This window comes from Suillus paluster (genome assembly GCF_016628075.1).
Source record: "Suillus paluster strain FC165 chromosome Unknown EDB91scaffold_191, whole genome shotgun sequence".
NCBI classification, from domain to species: Eukaryota; Fungi; Basidiomycota; class Agaricomycetes; order Boletales; family Suillaceae; genus Suillus; species Suillus paluster.
This window is the reverse complement of record NW_024537751.1, coordinates 19,564-43,747: the sequence shown is the minus strand read 5'-3', so window position 1 is coordinate 43,747 and position 24,184 is coordinate 19,564. Positions and strand designations below refer to the sequence as shown.

Here is a 24,184-nt window from a genome sequence, read left to right as displayed (position 1 = left end):
GGACGATCTCATCAATTATCAACCAATCAACATCAGTGATTCTGTCTGCGACGCCGCTGATACATGTGCGTTGAATAAACTGAGCATGCAGGAACCATTGAACGCAGCGTTCTGGACGAATCCAGATGACGGAGAACAACATCAGGAAAAACCAATCAAGAAGAAATGACTGTCTTGACACCCCCCCCCACTGAAATTGGATCTGATCTATGATAATTTGATGACATGCACTTCCCGCAATTTGTGGGCCCTTTGTATTGGAGGCCTTGGAAGCAGATCACTGAGTTGTGACGGCGTTCATTTGGCCACGCTCTTGGACTTCTATGAACGTGCGCATGAGGCTTCACAAGGAGTCCTGGTGTTCGATATCAGCAACTCAAGAGAATCAGTGCGAGAGGCAGCGACAGACTGAGGGCGTGATGCAAAAACTCCTGCGCAACGAGACCAAAGTGGGATTCGACGCTGAACACGATCGACTGGTATGTCTTGCCGTTCTTACCTTGTTTAGCGGGACTGTTTCACCACCTCTATAGCGCCATATCTCCACCTCGAGCACGGAAAGGGTCGATAAATTCGTGAGATTGGACCAATACTTGCGCGAAAAACCTTGACCCTGACACACTGCAAATGTGCACGTTCGTAAAGTCAGCTCACGTTCCAAAATGTCACTAGATGTGCACAATCTAAAGTGGCAGTCTGCTGGCATTGCATCTGTTTGAAAGTGTAGATAGGTTCTTCCTTCATCGCCACGGATGACAATATTCAGCACATAAAAACAAGCCGTCTTCCTACTGTCCCCTTCAGATTGATTTGAACCCATATCACATCCTCCCTCACAAACATTGAACAATGCGTTTTACCTTCGTCCTCCTTCTTGCTGCTGCTTTGACAGCATCAATCTCTGCAGCATCCACACCTGCCAGCGACCCTGCCGACATTGAACCACAGGGATGCCCTACCGCTTGCATCACTAATAAACAATGCAGACACTGCTCGATTACTAAGCTGTGTGTGAGTATGAGTGGTTTGCGTCCTATATTGAACCACATGACTCACTGGCGTGGCAGTACCTCTTTTTATGCGAGGCCCAGTCCGGCCCCAATGCGTGAGTTACTAGTAGCAAGTTATAGGGGGAGGACTCTGAATCGGAGGACATCAGGAGCAACCAAGCTTGAAAGAAGTGGAGACATAGCAGAGAATTATCTTGTATCTGGCTGAGACAGAATGGAAAGAGAAAATGACTGCTGAACACTGAGGTGAGGCATACATCAAGAACATGATGTGACGACTTTGAAGCTAAGGAGCTTGACGTGGCTACGCCACACTTTTCCGTGGTAATATATGCCAGGCTAAGTGCCTCAACGCCATCTGCTAAACCAACGAAGAAGAATCGCCACCACTCTCTGTAAGAATAATGCATTAAGTCTGCTAATTAGCAGACACAGGTAATGCATCAACAGTGCTTACTAGCATACTCTCATGATGCATCAGTGATGCATGATTTGATGCTAACTAGCAGACATAATTCAGGCTGCCTAGATAGATAGGATTGTACCCACCAGCCCGGCAATTAAGAGTTTTTCCCCGGCCACTTCAGAGTACTGTTAAATCGCGATCTTGATCAATTCAAAGATTATATAATACTAGTGCTGCCGTGGTCCGGTCCTGAACCACGGTTCGAACCTGACCAATGGTCAGGTTCGTCCTTGGTTCGGTCCATGGTTCTGAATTTTGTGCGGACCGAACTGGAATGAGGTTCGTGGTCTGCTGTCTCCCGAACGGTTCGGACATAGGTTCGGACGTTCCCGAACCGGTCCGAACCCCAAACCGAAGCTTCCTTGCAACATTGGCGAGGCACACACTTATGGTCATTTTGACTTCTGGATCCTCGAGATTTGCACCGACTTTGAATTCTGTCTGGTTCCCCATGGTCACTTTGACTTCTGGGATCCTTGAGATTTGTATTGACTTTGAATTCTGTCCAGAGGCTCGCATCCCGCACCTCCTGCTGTCCAATAAAGCTCAAGGTATGAATTAACCGTCAAATCAAGTGCAATAAACTCAATAGACTGATTGATATATTACATTGAGGTTTGGATGGACGCCAATGGTGATTCGTGCCACCAGGTGATGAGGTAGGAGCTTCACCTGGGGAATACTTTGTATCTTCAATACTATCATTCAATGGGAAATGCACAATTTTCACTTATTGCTGAATAGCAACACAACAACAACACATATTCATATCAGATCTACTGTAGTGTATACCTTAGGTCTCTGCGCATAAGGCCCAACAAGAATTTATTTTATTTTGTTGTGAGCTTGTTGCAGTGGCAGCACTGGAAGTTGAGATGTCGAAAACACAATAGAAATGCACAATTCCGTCACACTATGTCACGCGCGGCACCTCGGCCAATACACAATGATATCCAAAGTCCGACAGCGCGCAAAGCAAATGAAAGTTCAGTGTTGCCAAATGCAAACAAAGTGGAGACTCAACCAAGCCGAGAGTGTGATTTCCCAATCTAGCCTGACCGTCACACTTTGCTCATGAATCGTGAATAGCACACTGTGGTGGTATTCTATTGATATAGAAACACCTGGGGTAGATTCAGAATAGTGTATTTCATACATGTTGAAGTTCCTATGTTGATAGGTCAATGGGATGTGGGTGGATCTTGGATTTAGTGTCCAAAAATCACTCATTTTGGGTACACTTGCACAATGTTTCATCTCGGGAAGGCTTCACAGCGCCGATCTTAAATATTTGATTTGGCAGTCTTATTGAACATATGCTAATACTTGTTCTCCAGCTGTTCCGAATGAAATATATGTAGAGTGGTGAGCTCTGGAGTGCATTGTGCATTACCCATCAATTGTGCATTCCGGATCAGGTGATAGTAGTGGGACTCAGAGTAGTTTTTGGGACGCTCGCTAAAGTTCGCTAGAGTTCTACTAACCCCAATAGAGCTGCAAGGATCAGCCACCAACACACAAACACGAGACATGCGGCACACCTCGGCATCATGGCGGACTTCGAAAAACATGCCTGCTACTCGACCACCACCTCATCATCATTCTGCGCGCCTCAAGGCCTTGCAGAGACTCTCTCGAAAGGACCCGAACATCATGGACCACACCCAACGAGCTGTTACCCACGTAAAAGCCAAGAATGGCGGCTTGCAAGGTGGTAATACTGCCAGTACTGCCAGTACTAGTGCTGGCAAGGAACTTCGTATCCAATGGAATGCTGATCCAAAGTGCACCGACAAGGTTGTCGAGTACCTCCATACTCACCCTGCTGACTCCCACCTCTTTTTCTTCAATGATGGGAAGGCCCATCCTGATGGTGATCGCCTCTTGGGTAAAGACAAGCTTTTGGTTTGCAGTGTAATCACAAAGTATGTCTTTGAGTGCAATCCAGAATATGCGCCCATATATACAAACGTGCTGGAGAGATTTCATGACTCAACAAATAATCACATCATGAGGTAAGAGATCTCCTATCCATCTGTATATATGCTGATCATATTCCCTTCAAAGTCTCAAGAAAAAGTATCGTGAATGGTACAATAAACTACATGCGACGGGTGCTGGTGTCATGCCACTCGATGATAATGCCGCTATAAACTTGTGAGGTGCGTATTTTAAATAAAATACTTATTTAACAATTTAGCTGATAAAATTCAAAGCACAAATCTTGGACGATTTTCCCTGGTACAATGACATTGCTTCCATCGGAGGGACAAACCCAGCATTATCACTCAATGTTACCTCATCACAACCTGGATCAGATCACACATCAAAATTCTTTTCACTCCTACATCCAGCGGGGAGCACTCGTTCAAGTTCAAGGAATGCTCAGTCCTCTTCTAGTGCTCAGCATGGCGGCCATGTTGCTGGTGCTCGGCCTGCTCCCCCCAGCACTCAGTCTTCTTCCAGTGCTCAGTACGGCGGCCATGTCGCTAGTGCTCAGCCCGCTCCCCCCAGTCCTCAGGCTTCTTCTGGTGCTCAGCCTACTCCCTCCAGCACTCAATCTTCTGGTGCTCAGTACAGTGGCTATGCCGCTGGTGCTCAGCCTAATCCCCCCAGTGCTCAGTCTTCTTCTGGCGCTCAGCCCGCTCCCCCCGGCGGTCAGTATGGCGGCCATGTCGCTGGCACTCAGCCCGCTCCCCCTGGCACTCAGTATGGTGGCCATGTTGCTGGTGCTCAGCCCACTCCCCTCGGTCCTCAGGCTTCTTCTGGTGCTCAGTACGGCGGCTATGTTGCTGGCGCTCAGCCCGCTCCCCCCGGCGGTCAGTACGGCGGCCATGTCGCTGGCGCTCAGCCCCTTCAGTTTGGCGCTCTTCCCCCTCAGTTTTACTATGACCCTCAACCCCCCCAGTTTGGTGCTCAGCCCCCTCAATTTAACAATCAGCCCCCCCGGTTTGACTATGGCGCTCCATCCCCCCAGAGTACACATCCCCCTTACGGCATGCCCCCCCACTCTCAATTCGTGCCTCCCCCCAATGTCATCGATCCATCTCTTGATGACGATGACGGCAGCAATCTTGATGATGGGGGGATGGACTTCGGCGGCTACGAATTGGACAGTCATGCGACACGGGATTACAGTGAGCAGAATGCGAATGCTGTGAGCCTGGACAGCCCGCCCAGGCCCAAAATTACTAGAACCAAACGGCACCCTCCATCTCTCCTTTGCCTCCTATCACCCCACTGCAATTTTTAGTTATCACAAGCGATGAATTATATGACAGTCGCTCTGCCTCGACGACCAATCCAAGAGACGCACAGCACTGGTACTCATCCCCTCTCTATGGACGCCGTCTACTTCTGGGCCTTGCGTCGGTCCACACCCACGTCTCTCACATGCCTGTCACATGCCCAATCACAAGCATCTCTCGGAAGGTAAGCAATGAAGAGCAGCGTCAACTTAGAGTGAGGGATCCTGATGATTGAGAGTATGCATCGACAGGTGTCCACTTGATCAAGAATGACCGCTACATGGCCAAGCTAAACCTTGCTCATAAAGATAAGGAGCATCAGTTCCTCCACAAACAGCGCATGCAGGAGTGCATGGAAGCTGTCGCTGTCCATCAGCATGCTCAGGAGGTGATGACTATGAAGATCCATCTACATGAAGCAGAGGTCAGTGCACACAATGCAATGAAGGAAGTGCACAACCAGGAGGCAGCAATGCTACGTCTTAAGATCGAGTACTGTTGACTTACCAATGCTGGTGGTGTGGATGGGTCTTAATGGTGTGCATGTTGCTTGCTGCTGGTTGCTAGTTGCTGCTGTATCTCATTGTTATGATTGTTCTTGTCGTGATGCTGACTATCATGCTACTATCATGCTACTACATATGTTTCATACTGTGTTACCTGTACATCTTTGTTGTCTTCTGCTGATATTCTCATAGACTCCATTGCTAATGAACTATGTTTGCCTTGTGAATGAAATTGTGTGAAAGGTTCTATGTAAGTCCTAAGTTGCCATCCTTGTCTACCCTTCATATTGGGGCTTCAAAGAGATCCACAACAGACAAGCCTGACCTGAGCCATATACCTCCATGTTGCTGATCCTTACCCTCACATAACCCTGGCCTCTTTACAAGCCCATTTTGTTGAACTTTTCGTCCCATGGTATTCTTCAAACCGAATAATCATGTTATGGAGTATGAGGCAGCATTGAATCCAACAGATAGCCAGTTGAAGGTCATCTGCAGAATTAATATTCTGTTGAAGCTCTCGAAGGATTGAAACCGCCCTTTCAGAGCAGCAAATGCATGTTCAACTTGTACACGGACCTAAATAAATTTAAAATTAGAAAACACTGCATTAAAAATTGGAGTGGGGAGGGGGAAGGGGAGGGGGAAGGGGAAGAACAAACCATAGAAAGGTGATAATTAAATGACCTCTGATTCTTTGTCAGACTTCCATTGCAGGGCTTCTTGAAGGGGGGGATACACCATGTCTCCACTGGATAAGCCCTGTCTGCCCAGACCCAGTGGTCATCTGGAAGAAGGGTGTTGTGTTCTTGATAGAGACGGGTGGATCTGAAAGTGTATGCATTGTGGACACTTCCAGGGTGACCAAGAGAATAATCGACTATAAGAAGATTGTGAGGCATAATAGCTGCCTAGAATTAAATTAAATTTTTGAATCATAGACAAAGAAAGACAAAGCTTACTTGACAGCCAAGGGAATATCTTGATTTCCTATCATAAAAAACCTCGCCATGAAAACCAGGTTTTTCATACAGATTAATTGTTGTCCCATCAACAGCTAGAATCCCATTCTGCCACTCAGGGCAAACTGTCTTCCCAACAAAATCCTGAGCAAGCTGGAAATCCTGTGAATCAGGTGGAGGAAAGCCCATGAATGCATCATGCTGATCAAGCAGGGCAACCATTACACGATTAGTGCAATTAACAACTGATCCAACACTAACACCCGCCCATTGAGCCACATCCTCCAGAGATATGGTGTTACCGTAGTGGCCAGCACGGTTAAGAAAAATAGCAAGTTGTATAGCAATGGGAAGCTGAGAGTTGTGTGAGTTGTTGTGAAAAATGGGATGGTCAGAGATTAGATCCAGGATGTCGTCAAAGATTTCTGGGTCGATGCGTAATTTTTGCCGAAATAAGTGAGGACGGTGTTCCTCAAAATGAACAAGAAGGTGCAGCTGTGGGGCTCGTAGGGGAGGTTCATCAGGCCTGTAGAGTGCACGTGCTCTTTCTACCTCGTCCCAGAGAGCCTCAATGGAGTCTCAAATCTGGTCATAATGGGCAGTAAGATGATCAGCTTCATCTCCAGATGAGTCAGAGTCTGAAAAGTCACTATTTGAGTCATCGGAGAAGAATGGGGAAAGAGGCAAAGGAGGGGTAATCACAATGTTCATGAAAGAGTCGCTGAGATCTGATTCCAAATATGAGGAGCTTGAGATGGAGTCCATATATTTGTCATCTTGTACCAAGGCATGCTGATATGCAGCCCTAGCTAGTGAGAGTGCAGCCTGGTCAATTTCATGCAACATATCTGTCTGCCTGGATGGACGAGGCATGGTGAAGGTCGGGGGGGATCAATTCCCCTATCTCCCACTGCACATGTAACTGATTACGATGTAAATTAGGGTGGAGATTGAATTTCTGGGTTGTTCCGGACCTTTTGTTTCATCCCTCAGATGATCGTGGTAGGCGTCCTTGAAGACTCAGATCTCACCCTGGCACCTCACACACAACACCGACTACAAATTCAGGAAGCTGTCGGTGGATATGGACACAAGGTGTGTGCACCTCCAGCACCTTACCACCCTTTGCCCTAATCCTCACCCCACAGCCTTATCAGGCTGCCGGTGCAATCTTTTCACGGATCTCAGCCAGGCTTAACTGCTCAGTGCCCTTCCCCCAGTACCCTCACTTTGACTCTACTTCACCCAACACCACCTCGTCACAACCCAGATCAGATCACGCATCAAAATTATTTTCACTCGTACATCCAGCAGGGAGCACTCGTTCAAGTTCAAGGAATGTTCAGTCCTCTTCTAGCGCTCAGTACAGCACTCAGTACAGCGGCCATGTCACTGGTGCTCAGCCCTGCTCCCCCCAGTGCTCAGTCTTCTTCCAGTGCTCAGTGTGGCAGCCATATCACTGGTGCTCAGCCCTGCTCCCCCAGCACTCAGTCTTCTTCCAGTGCTCAGTATGTCAGTCCTCTTCTGGCACTAAGTACAGCGGCTATGTTGCTGGCGCTCAGCTTGCTCAGCAGTATGACACCCAGCACCTCCAGCTTGGGTGTTCCCCTGGCGCTCAACCCCCAGCCCCCTCAATTTGACATTCTTCTTACTCATCCTTGCATGCTCCACCCCCTCCCCACTTTCACTTTGCACTTCCCCACTCCTTTCATTTGAGGACTCCTTATCACTTTGCTAGACTTCTTTTTTTTTGGCATTTCTTTTGATTTAGTGGGTTCAGGTATGGAGTACATTGATTTGCTAGCTATGTTGTCCCTATTCCTCTTTGCTACACACCCATTTGCTATCAAACACACCCTCGGAAATTTGTAGCAGCATGCAAGCCTTGCAAATTCACAAGTGTCGTTTCTAAGTCCGCCATCATGCCGATGTGTGCCGAGTGTGTTGGTGGCTGATCCTTGCAGCTCTATTGGGGTTAGTAGAACTCTAGCGAACTTTAGCGAACTTTAGTGAGCGTCCCAAAAACTACTCTGAGTCCCACTAATGTGGAGCTCCTGATGAGTCATCATGGTCAAATCTATCGGCTACTACTTATGTCATGTTCTTTGTTATAACATCCGACATGGTACAAGTAAGACGAGTGCAAGGGTATAAAACCATGCCACTCCTTTCTTTTCTCCTAAAACAAGCCCCGCTTCACATCATTTCATCAACTAAATTCAACTTCACGCCTCGTTTGAAATGTGCTTCGTTCCATCAACAACCATGGATCATCATCATGAGGGGCTCCCAATTCCAAACTTATCTGGTCAGTCAGTCAGTGACGGTTGTTTCAAGCTGGTTGAGTTAATTGGCTTTGGTGCTTCCAGAACTGTCTATCACACTCTCGACACTCAACCAGATCCATGTGATCCTGTTTATTATGCCATCAAGTGCTTGCCAAACACAAACCTCTCCCAAGATTGTCTTGTATGGCAGAGGCGGGAGATCACATCCCACTCCTTGGTATCTGGAAAAACATTGTCGCCATATATCTGCCATCTCCATGAGACCATCGCGGAAGGACCATACATCTACCTGGTGCTCAACTACTGCCCTGGTGGGGACCTCTTTACCGCCATAAGGATGCAAAAATATGAGGGTGATGTCGCCCTCATTAAGAGGGTGTTCCTAGAGCTTCTCAATGACATACATGCCTGCCATCAGATAGGCGTTTACCACCATGACTTGAAACCACAGAATATTCTCTGTGTTGAGAGCAGTTTGGGCATTCGTATTGCGGATTTCGGACTGTCAACCAAAGATGACTGCAGTAGGGAATTTAATGTAGGAAGTTGTGAGTACATGAGTCCTGGTATGTTGACATTCGCGTAAGCTTTTCATCTAATAATATTTTTTATCCTAGAATGCAATTTGGAGGCGAAGAGCTCTCATTACTCGCCAATTTACTCAGACCTCTGGTCATTGGGAGTTATTCTTGTGAACATGGTCATGGGCCACTGCCCCTGGGAAACCGCGGAGCCTTCGGATCCAGACTTCCGGAGATATCTCGACAATGCTGACTTCCTTCTCAAGGTCCTTCCCATTTCAAGATCTTTCAACAAAATTCTCAAGTTGATCTTTGACATGAATCCGTACTCACGAATGAGTGCTCTTGAGCTCAGAGATGAGATCATTAAACTTAAGAGCTTTTACCCCAGCTACGCCAAGCACTGCGCCACCCTGGACAACGCACGAGAAGCCGCTCAGGGCTACACTAGGCACTTCACACTACTGACTAACATGAACTTCCACCTGAACTCAGCGTCACCCAACTCCTATTCTGACAATGGAGCCCCTCAGCCTCAGCAGGCTTCTGCATTGGCAGTTCTACAACCTAGCAACTCTGCAAGAGTTGACAATAATCAGCCTTGGTCACAGGCTAGCCTACTATTGACCTGATCTACATGTTCCTTTTCTCCAGGGGAGAGTGAGGAACTCACTACTTCAGAAACTCACCCCTATGAGCCCTTGACGTACTGGTTCAGGGGGCAGAAGATTGACGAACTGATGTTTGCATGCGTGCCTGCCCAAACAGGGCCAATGTCCTATATCCCACCCATCCATACCTGTCTTGCGAGGTGTGTGTCAACTGTTTCTCAGAGGAAGAATGAGACAGATCGTCCCGACACCATGTCCAAGGATTGTAGAGAGACCACTTTGATCTCCATTCCAAAGTTTGTTGAGGTAGTAGCTGAATACATCATAGTCCTCTCTTCATTAAAACACAAGTTAGATTCACGGGATGATCGAAGACCGAATCACACCTGTAGTGGCCACGTCAAAAGAAACAATGATAAAATATCTTCGGAATGTAAACAGAATACACCTCAAGTTAGTCTGACTCTTAGTGCGCCAAAAAGAAAGAAGAAATATTTGACCCAAGCTCGAACTAGGGACCTTCTATGTGATAGACAGATGCGATAACCAACTACCCCATCAACACGGCGAGTTGAGGACTCAAGTGTGAGAAGCCTTGAAGGACGCCTGGCCTTGAAATTTTTCTTCAGGGAGCCTCGCACGGCCTCTCAGGTAGGTGTCCTTGTTTTTCAGTAGTGTGCACCTGCAGGCCATGAAAAGCAGTGAAATATGCTCGCTGGCTCTGCGTCGTGGTTGATATCCGTACCATGATGTACTAGAGGGTCGAGAGTGCTTACAGGGCAAGGTATAAATCAAAGTTTGATGTGTTGTATACATTAGCAGTAGGCCCCATACCATACGGTAGATATTGATGTAAGGGAAAATAATGCTTTCTGTGATAGTGCGAGCGTGACATGTTGATGCCATCAATCAGAACTCAATTCATCGGCCATACCATGCAGTGGCAATCAGTGTGAATACCGCACCAATGGCCTAGGTAGCACTCACGAACGCCACAAGTTCAATCACCAGAAGAAATGCAGCATCAAATCAAATTTGCAGGGATTGAATAGTGTTCTGTAGCCATTGATCCGGTACAAATATCGTAAAAATGGGAAGGCCCCATCACGAGCGAATGCAAATGTCTGACTGAGAGCTGACCCAGTTCGATGCTACCATACACCTGCCTGTGATGTTGTTGGTTTCTGATTTTATAAGACTAGGACTGCGCTGGCGCTATCCAAGTCTACTCCGTCAAGAAAGCCGTGGCTGCAATGCCTTGGCGGTGAGTTGTAATAGATATATCAATACACGTGGATATTTAAAATGTTGTCATGACTATACTCACATGAGTTACATCTAAGTTATTCTAGGTTGTATGCAGTGGGCGCCAGGACACATGAGATAAGGTGCAATGAACCTGCAAGTGCGTGCGATGAATTTGAAAACGGACTTTAGGCATTTGATGTCATTGAGCAAGTGCTTGAGATGGTGTGTGCGTGCACCAAGCTCCAGTCTTAGGATGTTTCGGTGGCGAGTGTAGGCAGGACACATGAGGAGGAAGTGATGGACTGATTCTGGGCATTTCGTGGCACTGTTGGCAGGTTGCTGTTGGGGATCTGGAGATTCGGAAGAGGTGTTTATTGAGAGGTGCGCGTCCGGTTCTAAGTTGGAACAGAAGTGAGCTGTGACGGCGCGGGAAACTTTCAATGATGCTGGCGAAGTGTTTGGACAGCGCAGATGCAGTCGATGGCTTGCGGCTTGCTTCACGGGTGCCTGCAGCTGAACGCACTAATGAATCGGACAAGTCTAGTGGGCGATGTATAAATTCATATGTATACTAGAACTATGCATAAGAGATCGTCCTAATGATGGTATATGAGCATCTATACATGTCGTGGGGTGAGATGAGTACTCGGTATAAGATCTGGATAGAGACATAAATGACATATAAAGTAATACAACCCATGATGATGATACACTGCAGTCCAAACAATGAGAACACTAAAATCCGTCGTTTATGTTTAGTTTTGCAACCAGTCATTAAGAACCGATATGTCAAATGACGGATTGGACGCTAAAGCTATTAGGGTGGCAGCAAGCTCATCGAAATCCAGAGGCTCATCTAAATCCACATGTGGCACTGATGGAAGTGCAAGAGAGGTAGATATCACCGGCAAGCCCAACAGGTCCACATGATCTTCCTCTGCCAGGGTGATCAAGAAATTTGCTGCTGTAACTGGTAAGGGAGATGGAGCTGGCAAACCAAAGAGGTTCACCTCATCTTCCTCTGCTGAGGTGATCGAGAAATCTTCTGTGATAACCGGAAAGGGAGGTAATGCTGTGGATTGCTGTGGCGCAGAGGATTCAGGTGGTGGTGAGATGCCAGATTGCACAGTGGGCACAAATGGGGCTTGCTGGGTCACCGAGCTCGGTGCAGGTGTTGGGGCCTGAAAAGTGGCTTGTGCAGGCGGGGAGCAAGGAAAAGTCTTGCACGGTCACCGGCATGGGCGGGATTTGCTGGGGCACTGAGCTTATAGCAGGTCCCCCTGCATGGAAAGTGAAAGGCCCTTGGGGGACCGTGACAATGGGCAGAGCCACAAATGTGCTGGTGGCCGATGATGCAGATGCAGTCATGTAAGGTAGTGCAGAGACCTTCTGAGATTTGGCCTGGTTGGTGAGACACTTCTTACTGCCAGGTACATGGCGTTTTAGAGAATCAGAACGACTAAAACTAGTAAGAATCAACAAGTCAGCACCATAGTCGCATTTAAAAGCAGTGGGGTACTTACGACGCGCCACAGTCTGGGCACGGCAACTGAGAATGGCTTGGTTGATGGTCTCTATTCCTACGCACGCCTCTTGCCTGCATCATTTTGCCGGCACATGCAGTAGCTTGGCATTGGTCCTTTATTCCCTGTGGGGTGGGGACTTGTCTCTGAGAACACAAGTGTTAACGATATGACGAGAACCAAAGAAATAAAATCGACTCACAAAATCAGGCTGAAGGCCAGGGTTATGTTTTTGTTTTTTGCATTCCATCCCATTAACATCTACTGCCCTGCACTTCCCACCCTGCGCTGAGCCGCCAGATGAGCCTACAGATTGCCCCTGCAGGCATAAATCCCTGGTTGAATTGGCCGACATGTTGGTGATAACTGGTGTCCAGCATCAGAGGGGGCATGCCTGAAGGGGGCAGCAGCCTGTTCATGCAGAGGAGGGGCCACGACTGGAGGGCTCACAGCCACCGCAGGCACAGGCATAAGACCAGCTTGCATTGGAGGAGGGTAAGGTTGTGTTGGATTCATAGCCTGAGGGGGCAGGGGCATACCCACAATATGCGTGAGGAGGGATGGGGACGTGGTGTGGTTGGAAAGGCTGCATAGGCTGCTGTGGGAGATAGGCAACTGGATACACAGGTGTCGTCGTTGGCCATCCATCTGGTGCCCAACCAGTGCTGGACCCAAGATTCATTATGTCATATCCTGCAGTGGAAGCCAAACTTGGCTGCTGAGGGGGATAGGCTGCTGAAGGAGAGAGCCTGTTCATCTTGTGCCCAACTAGTGTCCAACACAGGATTCAATGTTTCATATCCTGCATTGGGAGCCAAGCTAGGCTGCTGATGGAGATAGGCAGCTGGAGGAGGAACGTAGACAGATGTCATCGTCAACCATTCATCTTGTGCCAAACCAGCGTCCAACACAGGATTTGATGTTTCATATCCTGCATTGGGAGTTGGCCAAGGTGCAACGTTCGACGGACTGTACATTTTGGAAGGGTAATGACTGACAGGGAACTGGGGCTGAGGCTGGGTCTGGGGCTGTGGCTCACACTGTTGCTGCTGCAATGATTGTATGAATCTGCGTTTGAGTTCTTTTACCTTCCTGATATGCCTCTTCTGTTCGCCGCGGTCAATGCGACGTTCCACATTGCGCTCAGCGGCAGTACCAGCATTAACGTCGCCATAACCGGGAGTTGTATCCGTGGAGATAGACATGAACGTATGGTGAAAGAAGGGAGAAATCTGGGATGAGGAAGCGGATGTGTTTGGACTGATAGATGCGTTTGGGTGGTGGAAGGACATCTGGCCCATCTGGGCGGTGTTTTGGTCCATACTTTCGACCACACGATGCAGGTCGAAGGGATATATGTGAGTGGCTTCAGGTCCTAGCCCGTGGTAAGAACAGAAAGTAAAAGATATAAAGATATAAGAGTATAGTGCACAAGTTAGACACAGTACAAGCCAGGAGGCAGAAGAGAAATGCGATGAGTGAGGGAGAGGAGGAAAACAACACAAGTGCCAGTATTTAACTGCCGGGACACATACAAGCAAATAACGTGTTTGTTCACTGTGCGGCGCGTCATTTCCTTTTTCGCACTGTGGTCCACAACTTGTTGCCCAGGCAAAGTAGTGCCCCGACTGCGTATGGACACAAAGGAAAGCATCCACCAACCTTTCATTGTGCACAGATTTTTCCAACGGACTGATGGTCAAACATGTAGGCCACCCAGATATCCCCCCGCACGAATGCGAGGATGTTCAATTAAGCATGTTGATTGTTGATTGTCGATCTTCAGCTTCCTTCTTGGGAAAAGAGCAGTGCAAGTTATTTTTAAAACACGTTGGATCTGAATTTAGAACGGGAATACATACTTTACCCCTGACTCATCTAATTTTCTTCATGTACTCATCTGTTGTTTTCCTCAGTTGCTGCCGCCAGCCATCAGCATCGAGAAGTGTATACCCGACAATCTGATTGACAACACGAACACATCAGACAGGAGATTGCATGCTTATTGATAATAAAAATAAAAATAAAAATATTATGCCCAACCACTACTGTGGATGGTACACGTCTCTCCAACTCCAGCGCGTCCAACAAGCAGATCACGAGCACGATTAGTAATTAAGTCATGCAGCAAGTGACAGTCCACTGGCAGGCAGTGCATGTCCAACCATGTGTCCCAAATCAAGAACAATAGTCAAACCGCGCAAACACAGAACAACATGGAAGCAGATGAACAACTTACCCAAAACAGAATGGACCAATGAGCATGCCACAGTGACGGTCTGGCACACGCGCTCAGCGTCTGCAAGTGCGGGGTTAACTTCCTGCATGCAGTAGAACATGTCAGATTACAATGATCATGCGAATAACAGTCAAGGTAAGTGGCATACCATCAAGTCATGCACAACGAGCAACCCAGTCTCATGAATCGCCTCCCATTTAGTCTCAATTGTGGAAGGTGATGCCTCCGTGCACCTGCGAGATGTCGGTTAGTGCTGCTCGTTAACTTGGCATTTATTTTGACTTGGAATGAATTTTTGTAGGAATATATTATCTGCCGGCCGTGGGCTTGGGCATCCCACCATCGTTTAAGGTGTCAGTATTTCCTTGACATCCCATTGACACGGCATATGCAATATGAACCAACATGTATCCCATCTCTAGCTATGACACATTTTTCAAGCGCCCATAGCATCGGGAGATGTGGAGAATGACATGCTCTCACACCAAAACACTTCCCCAGCAAGAAGTTATTTTTCGGTGCGCCGTAGGTCACCAAAAGGGTATGAAACAGATGACTGACTCCGTCCCACTCAAGAATACGTGCCCAAGGCACTACTGGCGAAAATCACAATCAGAATACTTACCGGTGTTCCTGTGCCAGACACAACGCTCTGATCGAGCGGGTCAACATCAAAGGTCAGGTGAATAGAGCAATCCCATTATATTAACATAGTCCAGCACCATTTCAACCATCTTGCCAATGTCATAGCTACGTCAAGTACAATCAGCATCTGCATCATTTGCTCCCCACGAAACTCAAACTCACTGATGCTGATCAACCTCGTGCATAATAAACGCTTTAATGCAGCGTTCCTCCAACATCTTCATCCCGCCCTTGTCCTCTTTCCTTAAACCGATGTAAATGAGACGCTCGCCAGGGAGGTGCGAGACCCAGTCGGACTTGACTGAGGACAGAGTCTGGGGATGGAGCAGGGGGTTTAAGTTTGAGTAGGAAGGAGAGGGGCATGCTGTGAACCGCTGTCGGAACTGTGAACTATATTATACAGGGTATTTTATGTGGGTGTGGGTGTATATCTAGACGGTACACACTTGGTCGTGTACTCTGTGGACCGAATATTAGCTCGGTGGAAGTAACCAAAAAACTCACCACATCGTGCCTGATATGCCATAGTGCTCATAGCGCAGGAATGGTTTCCGCCAAGGGTGATGGGGAGATGCCCCCTCTCGGCATGAGAATGCACGACTGATACGACACTCTCGCAGACCTGGGCAACGATATGGTATTTTTTTTCAGCTTCACGATGGATGCGTTTAATGGCACTGCGTATCACCAGCACTGTTGAAGTCGTCGAAGGAAGAATGAACAAAGTGGCTGCTGACTAAGCTACGCGGTGCTACTTCCCATTGCCAAGTCCATAGGCTGGAGCCTGGCAGACAGCGGTGAAATTCTGGCCAAATTCTGGCTTCATTGAATATCGTCACTCATACTGTCGCAGCGAACGTCAACAAGCCAAGCCCGACCATCTGGTATCGTCCTATGTCGTGACCACCAAGCGTTGCCCGACTCGGCCACCATGCGCCCTCCCACTCCCCAGGCCACTGCAAATATTTGGTGTTCAGGTGGAGACGGTGTCCACTGTCGACCTGTGTTGATATCTGCGCAGGTACCTACTATGGAAGAAGGCCAAGGCACTCCCTTTTCATTTTTAGCACGTGGCAAATCCCCCTAAATCTTCAACTCGGATGATGAAGATCGTATCTGCATCCCACTACTATTACCTACAGACAAGGCATCCATATACGAGCTCGACATGTACTGCAACATTATGTTAGATCTTATGACACATTACGGCGATTCTAGCCGTGGAACGAATGAACGACGCAAATCGCGTTCCGTGGCGCAAACTATTCTCAATTTTCAGGCTTCGTGCCATTTTCACCGGCAGACGAGTCAGGAAAAGATGAGTATGACGAACCATTTGAGGCTTATGTTGACGCCATGGTCCACGTTCCACGCAAATCATATGGATCACTCAACAAGGCTGTCATGCACACTGCAGAAAACACTCTGTGGTATCCGCAAGCTCACGTCGCGCGATACGCTCGTGGAACTGAAACCTGGGATAGTAATATCCACTAGGCTCCGGGTCCGGAGCCCTATCGTTGACCTGTTGATAACAGCATGTTCAAGGATGATCTTTGGCGTTGTCGAAAAGATGACGGTCAGCATTTACCTCGGCTTCTGCGAGAAGTGAGTGTTCTAAGGCCTGATCATCGGGGTTTTCTGGAGCATGGAACGTGAGGCTCCCACTCGGCCCAGGCGCAAAACTGATTCCCTGTCCACATACGCCGTGGGGCAGAAAGCGCATGAGGGCTGTCGCGAATCTCGTAGATCGCAGAGCAGAATTTTCGCGGGCGTGGATACTCAGGTAGCTGATGAGAGTGTCTAGCGTTGTGTTCCCTGCGGATGTTGCGTATACAATAACATGGGTGTAACAGTCATTATATGTGCCTGGTTTCGATCCCGGGGCAGATATTAGCGCAGCTCCGAGTCAGAGAAGGTGAATTGAGCATCTTATGTGTTGTTTGTGGTCTTTGTGGTCTTCACGAAGCTCTGATGCCAATAGCCTTGAAATCTTGCTTTGAAATCTTTTGAAATATCATTCTTATATACGGACAACTTCCCCGGTACGCAAACACTACTTAAACATCCACCACTGAAACAGAGAATGTTGCATCACTCTGTTCCTTCTTCTCTGACATGGAATTCTCGTCTTTGTGTTCGCCTTCGATAGCGGGTGAAAGATTGGATATCGGCCCCTTGAACCAATGAACACCTCCATACACCGGGCAATAATACCAGAACACTGCAAGGAACATGTACCCTCCCAGGACCACCGCTGTGTAGTTCATCTCTTGTGCAGTTGTTTGTGGTGTGGCGGGAAAGAACAAAACGATGATCATGAAGACCATCCCCAACACGGCGATCACGGCGATTGGAAAGCTCTGAACAGGCATATTAGCTCAGGAATACACTCCTCAACACCGACTCACCAGTTTCCCAAGATGAAATGGGCCGGGTTTAAAATTGTTCTTAAACGCGAAGCGGGTTGCGATTGGCGTTATGAAAGAGACATACGATGCCGTGACAGCAATTGTGAACAACGCATCGATTACCTGGGTGCTCACGAACGCCAGAAGTCCAAGTACCAGAATACAGGCGGCGTCGAACCAGACTGTATTTACTGGTGTTTTTGTGTAGCCATTGATCCGGTACAAATATCGTGAAAATGGGAGGGCTCCATCACGAGCAAATGCAAACGTCTGGCGAGAGCCAACTAGGAGGGCGGTCGATGACACCATGTACCTACTCTCTTATTAGCCTATAAATACGCCACTCGTCGATAAAACGTACTGGGCTGAGATGATGAGACACCAAAGAGCCAAGGCCATTCTTTGCCCGAGCGAATTGTATAAGATCTGCGCCATTGGCTGACCTATAGGGCTGCTTAAGATGCCACTGAGATCAGTTCCCATGCAAAAGGCAAGGGTAACGTTGATTCCTGGATGAGAGGATGTCATCAAGATCAGAGTGAGATGACATTCCACATACCCCAACCAAGGACAGCTGACACGGCAATGGAACTAGTCTAACTGGGGTAAACACAACAACAGGTCATTTTCTAGCGTCACTTACGATCGCCCATGGTATCGCAGTGGCGGCATTCGAGGCCTCCTCGCTCATGTGGACGCTAGCATCATAACCCCCTGGTGGGGTAAAGATGGTCATGAACTAACAATCAAGAAGATTGACTGACCTATTGCACTGAGAGGAGCCAGTAAGCTCGTGATAAACGCGAATCCAGATGGCCAGCCGTCCACTACAACTGACCGTGAGCTGCAACTGTATTCGGAAGACGATACATACAGTTTGTGAAATCCCCTAGCGCAAAACTTGCAGTGTTTCGATATTCGTGCGGCGTTGCGATCGGAAGCGCGATAATGACTATGAAGCACAGGCTGTCGGAGGATTTGAAGCGTTCACCATGGACCAATACACAACGCCTACCACACATTCACCACCCCGTATAGTCTCTGCAGTCTCGCCAAGACTTTGGTACCGAAGCTCACAATAATAGCATGCGACAACACCAAAGCCGCATATACGCCGCTGCGACAACCATTTTGAATATTGTCGTGTTTGAAAGAGGAAGGGCCAAGCCCTGGCTTACTAGAGCTGCTCGTCGGTAGTCGAATATGCCTGGTCAGAGGCGATACTGACCGCTGCTGTGATTTGAACCGCACAAGCCCAGTTTGCGGAAGCTAGTCCCACACAATCAGAGGGAGACTGTTGCAAGGATGAACTTCGTCTTACCGACTCCCGCGATATTCTCTATGGTATTCGAATCTGGAGATGTCAGGACGGGCAGCGTATGATATCGAAATGTAAGACTGACACCCAACTATCCACGACAGAAAATTTCGGCACTGCGGAGAAGCAAGCGAGTAAGTCCAATAGTATAACTAGCCCCTGTTGAGCCAAGCATGAACGAATGATGGGGTCAAGGACATACGCCACCAGAAGTAGGTGCTGCTGATGCGAGCTCTCCCATCGCCAACCCGATGCACAATATCAAGGGGGTGGCAATTACCCACTGCGCAGGGAAAGGTGAAAACTGTGATCCTCACATATGATGAAAGCTTACCCCCCAAACCATAGCGACAGGCCCTCCATTTGGCATAGCGTAAAAAAGCACAGATCTGAATTGGTGTCTATCAGTAAAGGAGCGATGTCGAGATGCTCGCAGCTTACGCTATACCAGGTAGTAGTCCTGTAAAGCTGAATGCAAGTCCAGCCACCTGTACAACTGTTGGTTTGTGTGTGTCCACGAAGGAATATAACACCAAGCTCACCTCTAGCGGAGTAAATTCCCTGAGAAACTCCTGCTTGTATCCTAGCTTGGCTAGAATCGCTTCGTCCGCGCCTGGTTGCAAGTGCAACTCCGAAATCGCAGGAGTTCCCGTAGCCATATCGTACTGTTGCAAGTAAACGACTTGGAGTGAGCCTGAGTCACGCCACGCAACACATGCTGTATAAAAGCCACGTAGGGTCTGGAATCGCCCGTAGCAGCATCCAGTCATGAACGAGCACTCTGGGTAATCGGAGAATGTATATAGAAGCTTGATGCCAGCTGGTGTGATCCGGATGGACATTCCCCCAAATGATTTATCGCAGCTTACGGTCCGGATCTCCAACGGCTGATTTTGGGGCCAACCTGCGAGTAGAGGGTCGGGAGCTTACAGGGGCATGACATAAGCTGTGATTATGGTGGTGTGCCTCGCGAGCGAGAAAGATCTGATAGGTTTGTATTGATACTCATAGCTCGTAAATGCACCATTCATATGTGTAGCGATTGCGACGGGACTTCGGGCGGCATAAAGTTCTTACGCAGTGGAGAAAATGAGAAGATCAGGGTCCGCGGCATGCAAGAACATTCGGGCGGATTCACCAGATCAGCTGACCACGGTCCGATTGAGAAGACGGGAGTCACCGTGTGGGCAATTGTATATCTGGTTTCGGTCCTGGAGCAGATGTTGGGGAAGCTCTGTCAGAGGAGGTGAAAGTCACTGTCGCTTTCGGTACTGCTGCGCCACGTCAGTGACAAGGGTTAGTACATCGTTCTATAGGCAGACAACTCCCTATTCGCCGTCCACAATACATAGCTACTACATGGCTCACTAGCATCGGCAGTATGTAGACTCTTATGTTTTCTTGATGGTCTTCACCAGGCTCTGACGCGCAATATTCTTGAAATATCGAAGTATTGTTTTGCTTTGAAATCAGCTGAAATACCATTTCCGTGTACCGACCACTTACCGACCATTTTACGACAGCACGCGAACACCACTTATACATCAGCCACTGAAACATAGAATTCTGCCTCACGTTGTTCCTTCTTCTCCTTCATGGAATCCTCGCCTCCGTCTCCGTTTTCGCCTGCGATGCCCGATGTAACGTTAGATATGGGTCCCTCGAACCAATGCACGCCTCCGTACACCGGGAAATAATACCAGGAAACAGCAAGGAACATGTACCCTCCAAGGACAACGACCGTATAATTCATCTCTTGCGCGGTTGTTTTTGGGGTGGAGGGAAAGAAGAAAACGATGATCATGAAAACCATCCCCGACACAGCGATCGCAGCAATCGGAAAGCTCTGCAGGGGCATATGAGCTTAGGAATACATCCCTGGAGATTGACTCACCAGTTTCCCAAGATGAAATGGGCCGGGTTTAAAATTGTTCTTAAACGCAAAGCGGGTTGCGATTGGCGTTATGAAAGAGACATACGACGCAGAGATAGCAATCGTGAATACCGCATTGATGGCCTGGGTGCTCACGAAAGCCAGAAGTCCAATTGCCAGAGTACAGGCGGCATCGAACCAAACCGTATTGACTGGTGTTTTTGTGTAGCCGTTGATCCGGTATAGATATCGTGAAAATGGGATGGCTCCATCACGAGCAAATGCAAACGTCTGGCGAGAGCCGACCAGGAGGCCGTTCGATGCCCCCATATACCTGCTGCGATTAGGCTGTGAATAGGTCATGCTCTGCTAATACGTACATCGCTGAGATGATGAGACACCATATACCCAAGGCCATTCTTTGTCCGAGCGAATTGTATAAGATTTGTGCCATCGGCTGGCCTATAGGGCTACTTAAGATACCGACGAGATCGGTGCCCATACAAAAGGCAATTGTAATGTTGATTCCTGGATGAGAATATGTCATCAAGATCAGAGTGACGCGTCGTTCTACACACCGAAACCAAGTACGGCTGCCATGGCAATGGAACCGGTCTAATTGGGGTAAACACAACAACAGGTCATTTTCTAGCGTCACTTACGATCGCCCATGGTATCGCAACGGCGGCGTTCGAGGCCTCCTCGCTCATGTGGACGCTAGCGTCATAACCCCCTGATGGATTAAGGATTGTCATGAGCTGACCACTCAGGAGAAGACAGTCTAACCTGTTGTATAAAGAGGAGCCATTAAGCTCAAGGTAAATGCGAATCCAGATGGCCAGCCGTCCACTACGAGTGACCAATTAGCTGCGGTTGTAATCGGAAGACGATACTTACAATTCGTGAAATTCCCTAGCGCAAAAATTGCAGTGTTTCGATATTCGTGCGGCGTTGCAATCGGAAGCGCGATAATGACTAACAAGCACAGGCTATCGGAGGATTTGAAGCAAAGATCATGGACAAATGCACATCACCTACCACAAATTTACCAACATGTACGGTTTCTGCAGTCTTGCCAAGACTTTGGTACCCAGGCTCACGAGGACAGCTTGTGACAGTACAAGAGCTGCGTATATACCGCTGATGATAACCCTTATGAAGAGCTTCATGTTTGGAAGAGAACGGACTTACTAGAGCTGTTCATTTGTAGTCACATATGACTCGTTAGAGGCGATCCCGATCGCTGCTGTGATTTGAATCGCGCAAGCCCAGTTTATGGAAGCTAGTCCCACACGATCAGAGGCAGATTATTGAAGGAACAAACATCGCCTTACCGACTCCCGTGATATTCTCTATGGTGTTTGCATCTGAAGATGTCGGGACGCTGCGTATGATATGGAAATGCAGGACGTACAGCCAACTATCCAAGACAGAAAATTGCGGCACCGCGGGGAAGCAAGGGAGTAAGTCCAATAGTATAGCTAGACGTTGCTGAGTCAAGTGTAAAACGGATACGGGGTCAAGGACATACGCCACCAGAAGTAGGCGCCGCTGACGCGAGTTCTGACAGCGCCAAACAGATGCACATGATGAAAGGGCAAGCAATTGCCCACTGCGCAGAGCAAAGATGAGGTATTTACAAAACAGTAATCGTCACATATGAAAGCTTACTCCCCAAACCATAGCGACAGGCCCACCATTTGGTATGGAATAAAAGAGCGTGGAGCTGAATGGATTTTTGTCAGTAAAGGAGCGATGTCCACATGCTTGCATCATAGTGGCGACTTACGCTACACCAGGTAGTAGTCCTGTATAGCTGAATGCAAGTGCAAACACCTGTACAATTGGAAGACTGTATCGTGTACACGAAAGTTTGATATCAAGCCTACCTCTAGCGGAGTAAATTCCCTGCACAACTCCTGCTTGTATCCTAGCTTGGCTAGAGTCGCCTCATCCTCGCTGTGTTGCAGGTGCAACTTCGAAGTCGCTGGAGCTCTGGTAGCCATATCGCACTGTTGGAAGTAGACGAATGAGCCGTCTGAGCCGTCAAGCAGCGCAACGCGATTAGAAGCCACATGGTGCCGGGATTCACCCAGAATGCCTAGAGACTAGTCTGCGATCCGGACGGAAATTGACCAAAATAACACGACGATTTATCCCAGCTTTCGGTCCGGACGCCCAACTTCTGGCTTGGGGGCAACCCGGTCAATCATCCGGACTCATCGGCGAGGAAGCTGGGGAGCACCCGACAGTGTGATACAGCAGAATAGCACGTCTAGCTTTGAAATTTTTCGTGTGCTCCTCGCGCAGCCTCTCGGAGTCGTTGGAGTCGTGTCCGTGAGTTGCCTGCGCCCAAATAGCAGTGAAATACGACCTCGGCGACTCTGAGTCGTGAATGTGTTTTATACTATGTGCCACAGACGTTGAAGAGACGCGTCAAAATCACGTGCGTGCCAATGAACGGGGGTTTCCGGTTTCTCAACCACACACCAGAAGTTGATGGTACAGTACACTATTTCATAATGTATACGCTAGTAATGTATAAATCTCATCTTGTATCGAGTTTTGGCAGCTCCCATCGTAGTATGCGGGTAGACGCCCAAAAATTGTATAATGTATAATGTATAGCCTTCGGAGGTCCGATATCCACTAAGATATGGTTTGTACCGAGTAGGGCTACTGCTGAGTTGCCGGAAGTTGATGCATAACAATACTATTGGTTACCACTCGCTCGTGCAGCACCACGGGACTCGAGAGAATTGCGTAAGTGTTCAGCTTCCCCTGAGCACACAAGCCGGGGGAAGAGATCTAGGCAGGATTTTCGGACGAGCACAAGCGGAGGTGTCCTCTCTGCTTGTGCCGTGTGTCTCGGACGAAACCCGCACAGGATCATCAAATGCAAAGTGTCCAAGACGTGGGATGACGCGTTCAATACAATCTGCTTGCACATCAGGAGAGTACTCACCATGCGAGACGGGAAACCTGTATGCAGCGATTGGCAGCGCGTCAACAGTTGTGTCGAAGTCACTCACGACCGACAACACTTCTGTTCGGGGTGTGGCAGCTCGACTCACAGAGCTCAAACATGCCCTCGAGCTCAGAGAGCTTAAGGCTCTTACCCCGTACAATCTGGATGCATGGGAGTCGGCGCTCACTGCATCCGGCCTCATCAACAAATACCCCCTCATACCTGAAGGACTTTGCCGAGGCTTCATCCTTGATATCCCTAGAATTAGTATCACCCAGACGCCACCTAACAAAGAATCCATTATTACATATAATCAAGAATTTCAGTCCATTATACAGTCTGAACTT

At 48.3% G+C, this 24,184-nt stretch overlaps 8 protein-coding genes and 1 non-coding gene across 9 annotated transcripts; 3 read left to right on the top strand and 6 right to left on the bottom strand.

Moving 5' to 3' along the window:
- Nucleotides 1-179: 179 nt before the first annotated feature.
- On the bottom strand, nt 180-713 carry EDB91DRAFT_1176084 (uncharacterized protein; the record flags this gene model as incomplete). Its single annotated transcript, XM_041320374.1, has 2 exons — nt 180-621; nt 681-713. Coding segments are annotated over 2 exons (262 nt in total), but the record flags the coding sequence as incomplete, so codon positions are not given.
- Nucleotides 714-3,045: 2,332 nt separating this feature from the next.
- On the top strand, nt 3,046-3,637 carry EDB91DRAFT_1088392 (uncharacterized protein; the record flags this gene model as incomplete). Its single annotated transcript, XM_041316420.1, has 2 exons — nt 3,046-3,491; nt 3,544-3,637. 2 exons carry the CDS (start codon nt 3,046-3,048, stop codon nt 3,635-3,637), a joined length of 540 nt encoding a protein of 179 aa, XP_041169377.1.
- A 4,853-nt stretch (nt 3,638-8,490) lies between these two features.
- EDB91DRAFT_1006366 (kinase-like domain-containing protein) lies at nt 8,491-9,384 on the top strand (the record flags this gene model as incomplete). The annotated part of the gene is made up of 2 exons (XM_041312322.1): nt 8,491-9,046; nt 9,098-9,384. Coding segments are annotated over 2 exons (843 nt in total), but the record flags the coding sequence as incomplete, so codon positions are not given.
- Nucleotides 9,385-10,104: 720 nt separating this feature from the next.
- Nucleotides 10,105-10,177, bottom strand: EDB91DRAFT_t120. The gene has a single exon. It is a non-coding gene; the product is annotated as a tRNA-Asp (tRNA).
- Nucleotides 10,178-11,615: 1,438 nt separating this feature from the next.
- Nucleotides 11,616-13,705, bottom strand: EDB91DRAFT_1256426 (uncharacterized protein; the record flags this gene model as incomplete). Its single annotated transcript, XM_041324156.1, has 6 exons — nt 11,616-12,041; nt 12,094-12,319; nt 12,384-12,529; nt 12,586-12,749; nt 12,834-13,048; nt 13,095-13,705. 6 exons carry the CDS (start codon nt 13,703-13,705, stop codon nt 11,616-11,618), a joined length of 1,788 nt encoding a protein of 595 aa, XP_041169375.1.
- A 1,588-nt stretch (nt 13,706-15,293) lies between these two features.
- EDB91DRAFT_1256425 (uncharacterized protein) lies at nt 15,294-15,793 on the bottom strand (the record flags this gene model as incomplete). Its single annotated transcript, XM_041324155.1, has 3 exons — nt 15,294-15,372; nt 15,430-15,657; nt 15,714-15,793. 3 exons carry the CDS (start codon nt 15,791-15,793, stop codon nt 15,294-15,296), a joined length of 387 nt encoding a protein of 128 aa, XP_041169374.1.
- A 1,534-nt stretch (nt 15,794-17,327) lies between these two features.
- Nucleotides 17,328-19,655, bottom strand: EDB91DRAFT_1064319 (amino acid/polyamine transporter I; the record flags this gene model as incomplete). Its single annotated transcript, XM_041314681.1, has 15 exons — nt 17,328-17,630; nt 17,679-17,991; nt 18,040-18,187; nt 18,238-18,274; nt 18,322-18,392; nt 18,443-18,505; nt 18,553-18,644; nt 18,694-18,795; nt 18,857-18,947; nt 19,000-19,032; nt 19,082-19,148; nt 19,199-19,279; nt 19,331-19,385; nt 19,438-19,484; nt 19,539-19,655. 15 exons carry the CDS (start codon nt 19,653-19,655, stop codon nt 17,328-17,330), a joined length of 1,620 nt encoding a protein of 539 aa, XP_041169373.1.
- A 397-nt stretch (nt 19,656-20,052) lies between these two features.
- On the bottom strand, nt 20,053-23,298 carry EDB91DRAFT_1351484 (amino acid/polyamine transporter I). The gene is made up of 16 exons (XM_041326134.1): nt 22,759-23,298; nt 22,659-22,705; nt 22,541-22,595; nt 22,401-22,481; nt 22,284-22,350; nt 22,204-22,236; nt 22,061-22,151; nt 21,908-22,009; nt 21,767-21,858; nt 21,656-21,718; nt 21,532-21,602; nt 21,448-21,484; nt 21,250-21,397; nt 20,891-21,203; nt 20,503-20,842; nt 20,053-20,432 (listed from the first exon to the last, which is right to left on the bottom strand). The coding sequence occupies exons 1-15, from the start codon at nt 22,873-22,875 to the stop codon at nt 20,534-20,536; spliced, it is 1,626 nt and encodes a 541-aa protein (XP_041169372.1). The 5' UTR covers nt 22,876-23,298; the 3' UTR covers nt 20,053-20,432; nt 20,503-20,533.
- A 402-nt stretch (nt 23,299-23,700) lies between these two features.
- EDB91DRAFT_1064321 (uncharacterized protein) lies at nt 23,701-23,979 on the top strand (the record flags this gene model as incomplete). The annotated part of the gene is made up of 1 exon (XM_041314682.1): nt 23,701-23,979. A coding segment is annotated over one exon (279 nt), but the record flags the coding sequence as incomplete, so codon positions are not given.
- Nucleotides 23,980-24,184: the final 205 nt, after the last annotated feature.